This window comes from Arvicanthis niloticus, chromosome 23 (assembly GCF_011762505.2).
Source record: "Arvicanthis niloticus isolate mArvNil1 chromosome 23, mArvNil1.pat.X, whole genome shotgun sequence".
Classification (NCBI taxonomy): domain Eukaryota; kingdom Metazoa; phylum Chordata; class Mammalia; order Rodentia; family Muridae; genus Arvicanthis; species Arvicanthis niloticus.
The window spans coordinates 38,711,397-38,725,064 of NC_133430.1; the positions used below are offsets into that span (position 1 = coordinate 38,711,397).

At 38.9% G+C, this 13,668-nt stretch overlaps 1 protein-coding gene across 5 annotated transcripts in view; it reads right to left on the bottom strand.

Moving 5' to 3' along the window:
* Window positions 1–1,095: 1,095 nt before the first annotated feature.
* Fut8 (fucosyltransferase 8) overlaps window positions 1,096–13,668 on the bottom strand; it is a 199,545-nt gene continuing 186,972 nt past the window's right edge. For all 5 annotated transcript variants that reach the window (XM_076921929.1, XM_076921926.1, XM_076921928.1 and 2 more), the window contains 2 exons: window positions 10,572–10,722; window positions 1,096–2,083 (listed from right to left, as the gene is read on the bottom strand). In XM_076921929.1, coding sequence (XP_076778044.1) covers window positions 1,766–2,083; window positions 10,572–10,722 — 469 coding nt within the window. In that variant the 3' untranslated portion in view covers window positions 1,096–1,765. The remainder of the gene's footprint in view (window positions 2,084–10,571; window positions 10,723–13,668) is intronic.

A 13,668-nucleotide genomic window follows, 5' to 3' on the forward strand; every position in this document is an offset into this window, starting at 1 on the left:
TGTACTTGATTTTTATTTGTGCTTAAAGTAAATGAAAATTTGATGAACCCTAGAGCTAAAAATTTTGCTCTTTCAGAAGGGTGGAATTTGAGAGGAAGTTAGATTTAGGGACATTTGGTGGGAAGATTTCATTTCCTGAGATTGTGAAGGTCAGAGTTCACTAAGCCTTTCTTTCTGGATCCCTGATACTTAATACAATGCCTACTACTGGCTTCTACGTGGATTAAACCTTTCATTTAGGAGGCAAGCTGGGTGTAGTGTGCACACCTTTAGCCACAGCACTCCAGAGGCAGAGGCAAGTAGGTCCCTGTGAGTTCGAGGCCAGCTTGGCCTACATAGCAAGTTCCAGGCCAGCTAGGCTATTGCTGGAGACTCTGTCTTTTTAAAACATGTATAATGAAATGCTCCTTTAGAAGGCAGGATCTGTACAGATAGGGCTTTTCCTGTGAAAGGAGAGAAACAAAGTTTAGAGAGAAGGTATCTGACTCTTCTGCAGTGATTCCAAGAAGGAAATTTAGGAGAGGCAATTTTAGGCTTATTTTGGATGTCATTCTGGTTCCCTATAGCCTCTGTTCACAAGATTCTGTATTATATGAGATATATACTTCAGAACACAAGCAGCTTCTAACCCCTTGGATTCCTCGTGTCCCCAAAAGCAGGACACAACAGGAAGGGCATGTACCTGGATAGAACAATAGAAAAAGTGACAAAAGGTGCCACAGTAAGAGATGCCACCAAACAAACCTGCTACGGTTAGCTTTACAGATGTGAGCAAGCATTGGTTTCCCTGGAAGCAAGAGAATGACTATTTCATTGGATTACAACAAATCAACAATATACAAAGTAATAGAATGAATACCTCCAAAGCATGTTCTCAGCAACTTCAAAATATGTACCCACTGAAGCCAGTTACCAGTATTAGGGGGGAAGGATGATTCTCTTAGTTAAAATATGATTACTCTATCAGGAGATGAAAAAGTAGGATAAAAGTAGAAAACAAATCTTAAAAACTATAAACCCATCTTTACCATATTTCTACTATAAGGCTTATAACTATATAATCCAGTGATACAAAATTCCAGAAACTTCACAAAATTCCTTTTTAAAATTTATTTTTTGTTATCAAAGAGAATGTCCAGAAACATTGAGTACTAAAGAATTTGTTCATGGCATTGTTTTACAAAACTTCCTAATGGAGAGTGAATATTTCATTTTATTTTATTCATGTATCCTTCATTTATTAATGATGAGGTGGGTAAACTGAACTGATGAAATTACTTTAAAAAAATCCAGACAACCATATAAAGGAAAGCATCCATTCTCATTTTGAATCTGTTGACTGGAGTGAATTCAGTGGCCACACCACCAGCAGCTTCCCCAGAGAAGGGAGCCGTTCACATCTTCTCGGTAAATCACAGAGGTCTCTCAGATATAGGCACCATGTTTTAAGTCTCACACAAAATGTCTGTGTCACTTAAATTACACAACGTGGCAGTGTTTGTTTAATGGGGACATAATATTTAAAGGGGCAAAGTAGAAAATAATCCATTTGCATGTTATGTGTGAGTACATTATTGTACTGTGCATGGGCTTGAGGGCACCGCAGCCCTTCGTAAAGAGGCGTTCCACCAGTGCAGCATCTGAGGGTTCCCGCTTGCTCTTGGTGTGGAGCGTGTCCGACACTGAACCTCGAGTTAGTCTGGGTCTTCTGCTTGGCTGAGATGGTCTGAACTGAGCTCTGTTGTTAATCTCTTCTGCTTCATCTCTATTTCTCAGCTTCAGGATATGTGGGATACTTGACTGTCTCTATCTTCTCTCGGACTTTGTAGGAGGGATATAAGCCTGTTTTTCCAAGTTTTCTATTGATACCTTTAGAATAACCATCCCAATGGTTTCCAGCCACACCAATGATATCTCCAGGTTCCATTGGAATTTCCTCTTCAGTTCGAGGTTTGTGAGGATAAACGGCAATCTGATTGTGGGCATTTTGGCCTCCAAAATAGTAGATGTCGTCTAAAGAATGGAAATTTGAGGAGGCATCAGGATGCAGGGTTTGCATGATTTCATAAGCAACTCGGCAGACCTTAGAAAAGAGGAGAAAACAAGTATGTTGGTACACAGTGCAAACAGCCCACTGCACAGCAGTCTTTAACCAAAGATAGGCTCCAGAGCTGACAAGATAGCTATTTTTCATTTCTGGACACACACAAACACACACACACACACACACACACACACACACACACCGTGAGGGAGAATTATAACTACATAGTATGGTGTAATTTAAGAATACAAATAAATTAATTTTTAATAAGTACTATGAAGAGCTACAAGAGCTTCCAAGCTGGGAGCTGGTAACATAAAACTGAGTAAGATAAAAGTTTTTATCTGAAGGATTTATGGTTTGGGATTAGCACCTCAAATAACACAAATGTTGTTCTTGCTCCTTCATTCACTCTTTTTCTTTTTAAGTTAAATTAATACTTAATTTTTGGGTGACTTTAGCTGAGACTCCTATCAGTGGAAATATGGCACCTGAAGTGGCCACTTCTTGTAGCCAGGCAAGACCCCCAGAAGAGGGATAAGGATGCTAACCCACCCATTCACGAAACTTTTGACACAAAATGTGTCCTGTCTACAAGAAATGCAGGGACAAAGATGGAGCAGAGATTGAGGGAATAGCCACACAAACTGGCCCAATTTGAGACCCATCTTATGGGCGAGCACCAATCCCTGACATTATTAATGATACTCTGTTATGCTCACAGACAGGAGCCTGGCATAACTGTCTTCTGAGTGGTTCTACCCAGCAGTTAACTGAAACAGATACAGAGACCCACAGCCAAACACTGGACGGACCTTGGGAAGTCTTATGAAAGAGTTAAGGGAAGGAGTTAGGGACCTGGAAGGGACAGGAATCCCATAGGAAGACCAACAGAGTCAACTACTGTGGTCCCTTGGGGGTTCCTCTCAGAGATGAACCACCAACCAAAGAGCATACATGGGCTGGACCTAGGGCCCCTGCATATATGTAGCAGATGTACAGCTTGGTCTTCATGTGGGTCACTCAACAACTGGAGCAGGGGCTGTCTAAAATCTGTTGTGTGTCTGTGGATCCCATTCCCTTAACTGGGCTGTACTGTCTCGACTCAGTGGCAGAGGATGTGCCTAGCCCTGAAGAGACTTGATGTGCCAGGGTGATGAAGATACCAGAGAGGGGAAGGTGAGTGTGTGTGTGTGAGGGGGACTATGTGAGGGGATCAGTGATCAGGATGTAAAGTGTATAAATTAATTAGTGCGGAAAAGACTTAATTTTATTTCTACTTATGTACATGACACGTATCTCTTTATGTGTATGAATGTGCAGATGCTTATGGAGGCCAGAATGCTGTCAGATTCCCTGGAGTTGGAGTTATACAGGAGGTTGTGAGCTGCACACATGGGAGTGAATGCTGGTCTTCTATAAGCACAGGAAGTGCTAAACAGCTGAGCCATCTCTCCAGCTCCCTCTACCCACATTTAACCATAGTGTTTTCTTAGAACTCTTCTTAATAGAGATTTATATATTTACTGATGATCAATGAGCAAATGGGTTTAAATGTATCAGCTATTCCTAAGGAGCTCTAAAGTGTGCTGTGTACATAATGGCAAGCCTGTACTGATACAAGCTTGGCAGGTCTTTAGGAAAGATGTATCTACCCAATTAGTGTTGTTTTAAGATGACTTAAAAGATTCTTCTGTTAAAGAATATCCTCTCCAGCAGGTAAAATCCTATACCCTGAACTTCACTTCCTGAATTTAATATGTTCAGTGATAAGGCTAAGCTATAGCTACAAAAGGGTAACACTCTGGCAACTAACAGATTCACTAGAAAGTAAAATAGGTTTCAGATCCCTTCCTGAGTTAGGTGGTAACAGGAGAGAATGATCATTTTGCCTAGAACACTTTTCATTTTTATATTCTGACTGAGAACTCAATTCAGGTCAAATTTCTCTACAGCTCTAATTTGGTTATCTCATTTAATGAATTTTCATTGTCCTTATGCCAACATTTTGCATCTACTTAAAAATGAAACTACTATTAATAGCTGTTAATCTGCTAATGGTACTTTAGAATGGCTCAGCAGATGTTTCTAAACCAAGACATCTGTGGAGATCAAGAACTGAATGAAGATAATCTTTTTCTCTGTCAGTGATGCTGGGCACTGGATGCAGAGCCTGTGCAAAGGCAAGCCCTCAGCTCTGATCACATTCTAAGATGCTCTCAGTGATGCTGGGCACTGGATGCAGAGCCTGTGCAAAGGCAAGCCCTCTGCTCTGATCACATTCTAAGACACTCATCTTCTATCATTTATGACCAAACAAAACGACCAGGTTATTAACCTTTACCTCAACTTCCTGGAGAATATGAACTTTAGGAACTTGAACAGTTCACAAATGCTAGATGTAACTGGCAAATGAAACTAAAGTTAGATAACCTTTCCCCTCCAGGAATTAAAAAACAAAGTGATTATTCCACCTATTGACCAGAAAAAAAAAAAAAAAAAATCAAGACAATGATTTTTGTTTGTTTTTGAGATTAGCTTCTGTAGCTCAGGCTGGCCTCAAACTCTTTATGTAGCTAAGGATGATCTTGGACTCATCTCCCTGCGCCCGCCCGCCTGCCCACCCTCCCTCTTTCCTTCTTTCCTTTTCTTTTTTATTTATTTATTTATTTTTTTGAGACCTGGTTTCTCTGTGTAGCCCTGGCTATCCTACAACTCCTTCTGTAGACCAAGCTGGCCTCAAAGTCCCAGAGATGCACCTGCTCCTGCCTCCCAAGTGCTGGGATTAAAGGTAAGCACCACCACCTCCTGGCCCTGTTTCTATTTTTAATGCTGGAATTAAGCATGTGCTTAACATCTCAGCTCGTTTTCACGTTTTCAAGTTAATACTATCAACAAACTAAGTTAATCTTGGGGCTGCCATGATATAGTTAGGATCAATGGTAGAAACAAAAATTCTAATAAAATGAGAATAAAAACAATTTAGAACCTTTAAACTTCAAATTCAGCCAGAATCAAAATTAATTTGGAATTCTGGAAAGAAACAAGACTTATCAATGACAGACCAAATACACAACACTCATAACATTCCATCCTCAAAACTCTGTAAACATCTTTGTTCACTGTATGTCACATTCCGACAATGACAAAGATGCCTAATGACACACTTCCCAGAGTGTGTCCTCAATGCTCACTAGCAAAGCTCCACTAATAGCGAACTTAGTAACATGGAAGGAGCTAATGTTTGCTGAGCTTTTGCTGTCACATGCTGACGTGAGGCATTATTTGACATCATCTTCTCAGTATCCCCAGAAGATTCTATCATTCATCTCACAGATGCCAAAGGGAACTAAAAGCATTTGCCCCTGTTACATTATCAGTAACGGGAAGATTCAAGTTTGAGCCTAGGCAGCCCACATATACTTGCAACTATCATACATATTTGTTGACATAACATGTCCTACAAATCTTATACTCTATATTCATTCTGTTGCATCAGAAAGACACAGCCTAAGAGCTAAGGCAGCTCTGGGAAACCCGAGTCTTCTCTTCCGGGTTCCTCCTCCCACACTTCAGCATGTTAGCCAGAAACACAAGACTTGGGTACTCTCAGGACGACTACAATACTGTCCTCCCTCTTCACTTTTTAAAGCACTGTTCTCATAAGAACAACATTGGAATATATAAGTCTTGCTTTCTTTTTTTTTGTGAAAATATTAATAATTAGTTTATGTCTTGGTTTAAGTAATTATTATTTGTTAGCCTTTGTGAGTACATCTGTATTTTCCTAAACCAAAGGAATAAATAATGATAAATTTCAGATATCAAGTTGGACCAATACAAGAGAGATTTCTGGACAAATGTGGATTTGGGTGCCTCCAATCACCTGGATGCGGTGTGTGTGTGGCACTTTACAATAATGGCCATAATGGTAGCAGCTGAGCTTATGAGTGCTGAGTGTGGTCCAGGCAGTCTCACCATAGTGCCACCTACAAACTCCTTTCACTGTCACATCAAATCTTTAAGAACTGTTTTACCCATTTTACAGGTGAAGAAACTAAGCCACAGGGAGATTTTTGTAACTTTATTTTAAAAACATAAAAGCAGATAGCAAATACTACAGCCACAATTAGCATTTTTTCTGGTTCTAGAGTATGTACTTCAGAGCACGTATGAAAATGTTTTTGGATAAGCAACTGGAACTATAGATGGCACATAGTAGGTGTTCAGTAATTATCTGTTGAATAAGTGGTGCTTCAGTAATGGATGTTCAAGCCCACGGGTGATATTTAAAAGTTAAGGTCTATACATAACATTTTGAATAAATAATGGTTGTTTATCTGCATCCTGAAGCAATTTACGCTACGGGCTTAGAGGATCTTTATAGTGCTGATGTTTGCATTCAGTTACATTAGGCCTCCTCGGGACTTTACAAATTCAAATCATGTAGTAGGCAGTGAAGGCTTGCAGCTGATGGCAATATTCAGCTCAGAGTTGCTACTCCTGCATGACTGAGAGGGGAAGTGTATGGTTTGCAAACATAGCATGGATGTATACACTATGTTTTATTTCATTCTGTGACAATACTTCATCGCTTTCTAGCAATTATTAAGCACACAGTGATGATTAACAGCAAAATTTCTGCTAAAAGATATAACACAGGTATGATGGTTTTTTAAAAAGTATTTAAAAGGTAAGCATGCATTAGTCAGAATATAACCCTTAGAAATATCATGCTGAGTAGATGAGCTTCCAACCTTCCTCACAGTAGATGGGAACTTGTTTTTGTCAAATTACAGAGTTAGTCAGGTGTTCTTCTAGTATGAGGATTTGAAAGCTGTTCTCAGGTTAGTGATGCTGGGAAATCTGTGCACCTTTCCTTTAGATTTCTTAGTTTTGCTGTATCATGAGAAAATCAAACCAGTTCTGGCTGTACTGTATGAATGTCCAAATGAATGTAATACAAGTTGTACAGTGCAGCATCCAGCTCTAAAGGTGAGTGGTACCCAGGCTGACTCAGATAGACTTCTTGTTCTCTATGATGGGAAGGAGGTACAGGGGTCACACCTTTTATCCTGTGTTTTTCTCTTTGCTACTCTCAGAAGGTGTTCACTACTGCTTCACAAACTAAGCTCAACGGAAATTCCTACTCCAAAAGTTAATGTTATTCTTAATTTTGTCCTCTGGGCTTTCCAAAATCTGATTGAAAGCATATAATGTATCCAGTTATGTTTTGTGTAGATTTGGAATTAAAGAATGCCATGAGACTGTTTTTTTAATAACTGTTACAAAGGGAGGTACCACAGGGAAAACTACTCAGATTACTGAGTACTCACTAAACCAGTAAACTTCAACAGCAATAGGTCTTTTTTTTTATTTTATTTTTAAGATTCACTAAGTTTATTTTCAAAATCATAAAAGAGGTCTTACAAAAGAGCATTATATTTTATGTGTTTGGGTGTTTGCCTGCATGTATATCTGTGCACCACCTGTGTGCTTGGTGCCATGGAGGCCAGAGGAAGGCACTGGATCCCTTGGAACTGGAATTACAGATGTTTGTGAGCCACTGTGTAGGTACTGGGAATGAAACTTGAGTCCTCTGGAAGAACAGCAAGGGCTTCTAACTGCTGAGCCATCTCTCCTGTCCCAATGTTAAGATCCTTATGCATCTATAATTACCTTGGTAAGCCAGAGTAGTAAAAAACTGATTCTACAACTTGATATTTGTTTCAGAAAATCTTTTTGATATTTCATTTATCTACCAATGAACTACTCTTATTTCTTCAATTACAATTTACTTGCTTCTGTAAGTAATTTGCTAATTATTATTAGCAAAAAAGAATGTAAGTGATCAGGTAGATGGTTTGTGAATGGTGTTCTCCACTAAAAAATAATAAAATGAATGTTTGGTGGAACTGTTTAGAATGTGATTGAAGCTTTGCTAACTCGATAATCTTAGAAAATGCTAATATTGACTCTTTCATAATAACTACTGTTCTTATTATTTGAAAATTTTAGGGCAAACTTGGCTTTGTAAAACAGTTCTGAAGAAAGCATATAGGAAAGTAAGTGTACATGGTAACAGAAGTAGGGAGTGAAGTTGTATTTCTAGTTTGTAAAAACTTTTTATTTAAAAGAGAGATAATTCCCCAAATCTTTTGTTTAAATCCCATATAAAATCTAGAAACACCAGAAACTGATGTTTCAGAGGGGTAGGAAATGTATCTAAAATCTTATGAAGAATATGGATTAAGATGCCATGTCATAGGCTGGTAAGGTAGCTTAGAGGTAGAGTGCTTGCTTACCATCATGCATGAGGTCGTGGGTTCAACCCTTTGTACTTCAAACCAGAACAAAAATAACCCAAAAGGTTGCCAGTACACTCATGAGTCAGTGTGCCTAGAATTTACTTGCATTAACCTCAGGAATAGTCCTGAGCACCCACTCTTCTAAAACGAAGAACTTATGTCTGAAACGTCACCAGCCTGGTTGGTTTCTGACTTCTTGATATAAACCTAGACATATCTGGGAAGAAGAAATCTTAGCTGAGATTAACTGCCCCATAAGATTGGCCTACAGACAAGTCTGTAGGGCATTATCCAGCCCAACAGGGGCATTGCTACACCCTAGGCAAGTGGTCCTGAATGGCATAAGAAAACAGGGGGAACAAGCCAGAAGGAGCATGGAAGGAAACAGAATTTCTCCATGGTCTCTGCTTCAGTTTCTGTTTCCAGGTGTCTGCCATGAATTCTCTCAGGGATGGCATCTGACTTGGATGTGACATAAATCCTTTCTTCTCCAACTTGTTTTTGGCCATGGTGTTTAATCACAGCAACAGAAATTTTAACTTATACAATTACATTATAAGGCAATAATCCCTTTCAATAAGCTAAATAAAATGGAACCCATGTGGTTCACTGGTATTAATATGCTGAAGTTACCAATTATTTTTCACTGTGAAGAACTATTGTGCTTGTCCCCACAGTGATTGTGTGGGCCCTAAGCATTAAATTTTTTTCCTTTTATTTTTGAGATTATAATATAATCACATCATTTCTTTCTTCCCTTCATCCTCCTAGTTCTCCCACATGCCCTTCTCCTTGCTCTATTTCAAATTCACAGACTCTTTTCATTAATTTTTATCACATGCATATGTGTCTGTGTCTCTGTGTGTGTGTGTGCGTGCGCGTGTGTGTATGTGTGTATATTCCTAGTATAATCTGCTTAATCTGTATTACCAGGTAGCTAGATTCTCAAAACACAAGTGGGGTCAAGTAGATCTACATCTGACCTCTTGCTATAAGAAAGGAAAATGTACTTTTTGAAGACAGGACCCTCATTCCAGTGAAATATCACCATTAGATACCTTCATGGGAATTTGAAGGCTAAGGGGATTTTATGTTGGGATTAGAATCCCTTCTGTGTGACTCCTGATTTGTGTAGCTGTTTTTATATAATGAGTTATATTCTTATTTCATGATGAAGAAAACTATAGCCTTTGCATGAATAAGCACCTTCTGAAAATCTTAACCAACATCCTACTGTGACAAGGTACACTGATGGCCATACTATAAAAAATGAGGTCCATTTCTTTATTCTTTCTGAAATGTACTCCCATGCAAACTGTTTTCTTTTATGTATTTTATGTATTTCCTTGACCATAACATTCTCAGCATTTAAGCACACTTATTTTATACCTATTTGTAATTTTTGGCAATTATCCTCTAGTTTTATTTTGATTCTGAATAAGGGCCCAAACCTATATCTTCAAGCTCCTTTGAAGTCCTCTTAGCACACAATATTACTTTGAGCATAGTCACTCGATGGCTGGTTAAATAACCTAGCCAATGATAAGAGGACAAATGGGGAAAGAATAACATTTCCAGTAGATATTGTAGTGCCAGTATTCCATAGGGCACTGAAGAGTGACTAGATACCTCATAAACACACATACACACCAAACCCATGGCCGATATGCAACGATCAAACTCAAGGAGCTATTGTGATAGTATAGTATTTACACTTTTAAACAATTATTTAAATTTAGTATATACCCTTTTACTTCACAAAAATATAATAGGACTTGTAAAGGACTTGCATTTACTGCCTTTACTATAAAGCCAGCAAGTGAGGCAAAATGCCTGGGAACATAAGTCTCACAGTATCGGTGAGAGCGGAAATGCATGGATTCTGGTTGCGTACTAGCTGTTTGCAGAATCGAAGATGTACAAAGGAAAGTCAGTTACTTGCTATTTCTGTTAGATGCTATTAACAGTCAAGTACTTTAAAGAGCGTCACTAACTGGCAACAGTGGAGATGTATTCAAACTACTGCTGCAAACAACTAAATATTCAATATATTCAAACTTTTCTACAGGATTTCTTCACTGTTTCACAAAATACATCACTACTAAGCATAAAGGGAAATTATACCTGAGTCATGCTAACATTAAAAACACAGATACACAAATAATTTTCCTGCTCAATTCGACAGTGAGTACTGGCCATTAAAACATGCTACCACTTACCTGGGATGAAAAAGTACACACTAGGAAGTCAGCCTGGGAGAGAAAGTGTATATCCAGGATCACACCCCGAAGTGAATTTTCTGTGTACCGATTGTGTAGTCCAGCTGACCAAGAAATAGAGTTATCACTAATAAATTCATAATTGGAGTACCTGAAAAAGAAAGAGATTTGATGACTAATTAATGACAATATTCTATAAACCACTTCTTTTTTTTTACTTTTTATTTATTTATTCACTTTATATCTCACTCACTGCCCCCTCCTGGTTACTCTCACAAGCCTTTGCTCTAGCCCCTCCTCTTCTCTGAGTGGGTAAGGCCCCCCTGGATATCCCTCAACCCTGGCACTTCAAGTTTCTGTGAGACTAAGTGTATCATCTCCCCCTGAGGTCACACAAGGCAGACCAGCTAGAAGATCCCATGTATAGGCATCAGCTTTTGGAATAGCCCCTGTTCTAGTTGTTCAGTACCCACATGAAGACTTAAGCTGCACATCTGCTACATGTGTGTGGAGAGGCCTAGGTCTAGCCCATGTATGCTCTTTGGTTGCTGGTTCAGTCTCTGAGAGCCCCAAGGGTCCAGGTTAGTTGATTCTGTTGGTCTTCCTATGGAGTTCCTATCCCTTATGGGGCCTATAATCCTTCTTCCTATTCTTCCATAAGCGTCCCCAAGCTCCAGCTACTGTTTTGCTGTGGGTGTATGCCTCTAAAGAGACCACTTCTTTAATCAAAAGCTCCCTCTTTAACAGTGAGATCTTGATAATATTTAATAGGGTAGTTGAAGCAGCTTTCAAGTGAAAAATGGAAAAGAAACTAATTCAGAATATCCTGCATATTAAATGTCACTAAATCCAGTTGTGGTGATTCCTATAACACAAATATTCAGCTGGCTGAGACAGGAGGACTGTGACTTCAAGACTCACCTGGCTACACAGTTGAACCATGTTTCAAAACACATGGGTATATATATTATCTTAAACACACACATACATCACTATGAGCTTTAGTAACTCATGACAGAGCATGGGGATTCTTATTCTTTTTTTTTTTTTCTTCTTCTTATTCTCTTTGTGATGAGTACCTTTCTAAGAGTTTATCTGAACTTTTTTTCATATTTAAATGGAGCTGTTTTAGAAATATACCATGACAGACTTTCATTTAAAGTTTTAGTTTATAATTGTGACAGGTCAGATTTGAGTAAATGTATGTTTTTATTAATTTGACAAATAATATAAATAAATTTAAAAATGAATAGTTAAAATCTTTGTGACAACCAGTCATCTTCAACTCCCATCCTTTTTGAGGATCCGCCTATTATCCTTAGCCACAGCAGTAACAGGAAAGCCATTCTGTTAGATTTATGAAAGCAAGCTCTTTGTGGATGGATGTCTGCCAAGTAATATGTTGGTAGTCTTATCTAAGATATGTTCTTAAAAATAGCAAAACTGGTTGTCTTGAAAAAGTCTACACCTGTTCAAATGATTCTGCTCTGACTTAGAAATCACTGTCTTGGTGTGTAAATCTTTAGAACGAGACTGAAGTCTTGGGTGCCTTACTAAAAAGGGAGTAACATTCTTTCTTTATATAATTTCACTAAGAATTGAGTGCTTACAAGTGTACCTTACATATAGGAAAGGTTTAACAAATATTAGCTGTGATAAGCATCTATGTCCAATTTTAATTTTTACAGTTCTCTAAATCTATACTCAGAATCACCTTATCAGTGAGGATTTGAAGTTTGAACTTGAAATTCCTAATCTTTCTGCCTGCATTGTTTTTGGCCATGGTTCATCTTGTCATGTGGTGTATATTTACTCTCTGTTTACTGCCTGCATCCCTCTCCTGCTTCTATCAGCCCTAACTGGAATCTAAGCTCTAAACACAAGCATCCATCTATAGCATCCACTGAGCTCTCTCAATACCTACAAGGGAATAGGGAACACAGTAAAAGGATAAGTGAGTATTATCCTGAGATAATAATGCTTCTTACTTACAAACTCTGAAAACAATAAAAGTCAGTTTATATTTTGGCTCTAAACAGTACTCCCCAAGGTTAGGCTCATGTCTTAGTTTTCCTCACATGAGAGGACCTAGCCATCTACACAATGCTATGACTAAACACATGCCTGAATGAGTGCTACCTTTGTTTAGGACTTTATCCCAATCTCCAAATAGCTACTTCAAATTCCTTATCATTTCATGGCCACTAAGGAGCTTCCTTCATTGCCTCCGATAAAATGGCGTGCAGGCAGAAGCGCAGAGCACGCTTTGTGCTGTTGCATGTAGTGTTCAAGCCCAGTGGGCTCTGTGATTGATTGACTGATTTTAGTATTTTGCCTTACTCAGCTCAACATCAGTGAGGTGAAGAAAATGTCACATTTGTTCTAAAAAGAAAACCTGAAATATTTGTAGTATGATCAAGCTACATACCCAAGCTACAAACACAGTAACAAATGTATCTGCAAATGCTTAAGAGTAGCAGGGAACAGGAACCAGCAAACCTGCTGTGGGTTTTACCCTTGAGTGAAGCTGATCTCATTAGTAGCACACATGGAAGCTCAGTGAAACCAACAAAGGAGTGGCCCCTTTACCAAGAATTGACACCAGCGGTCAGGGCTCTCCTAACTAACAGGCCTGCTGCAGCACAGACCAGGAGGAACTGATGATCCTCAGGCCTTTCTACATATGTGAAACAGAGTTTCATGAGAGACCAGAAGTAGGAAAAAGCAAAAATAAAGCAAATAATGGGGCAAGAGTAGAAGCTTCTATATAAATAGACTTCTTGGGTTTTGCGTCTAGCTGTATAAGCAGAGGACTTCTTTTACACTGAAGTTTCAGAGATGGATAATGATAATATTTTCCTTTTACTATCTTATAAAAATGTATCTTTATACCATCCACAAAAGACTATCAGGATTGCAGTTGTAAACTAATACTGAAGCGTAACAAGCAGGAAGGCCCAAGTGAGGACGCTTCAAAGACCCCGCTTAGAAGGGGGGAACAAAACACTCACTGGAGGCAGAGGGAGGAAGGGACCTGAGTGGGAGAGGGGGGGGGAGGGGAAAAGGGAAACAGGATCAGGTGTGGGGCAGGGGAACA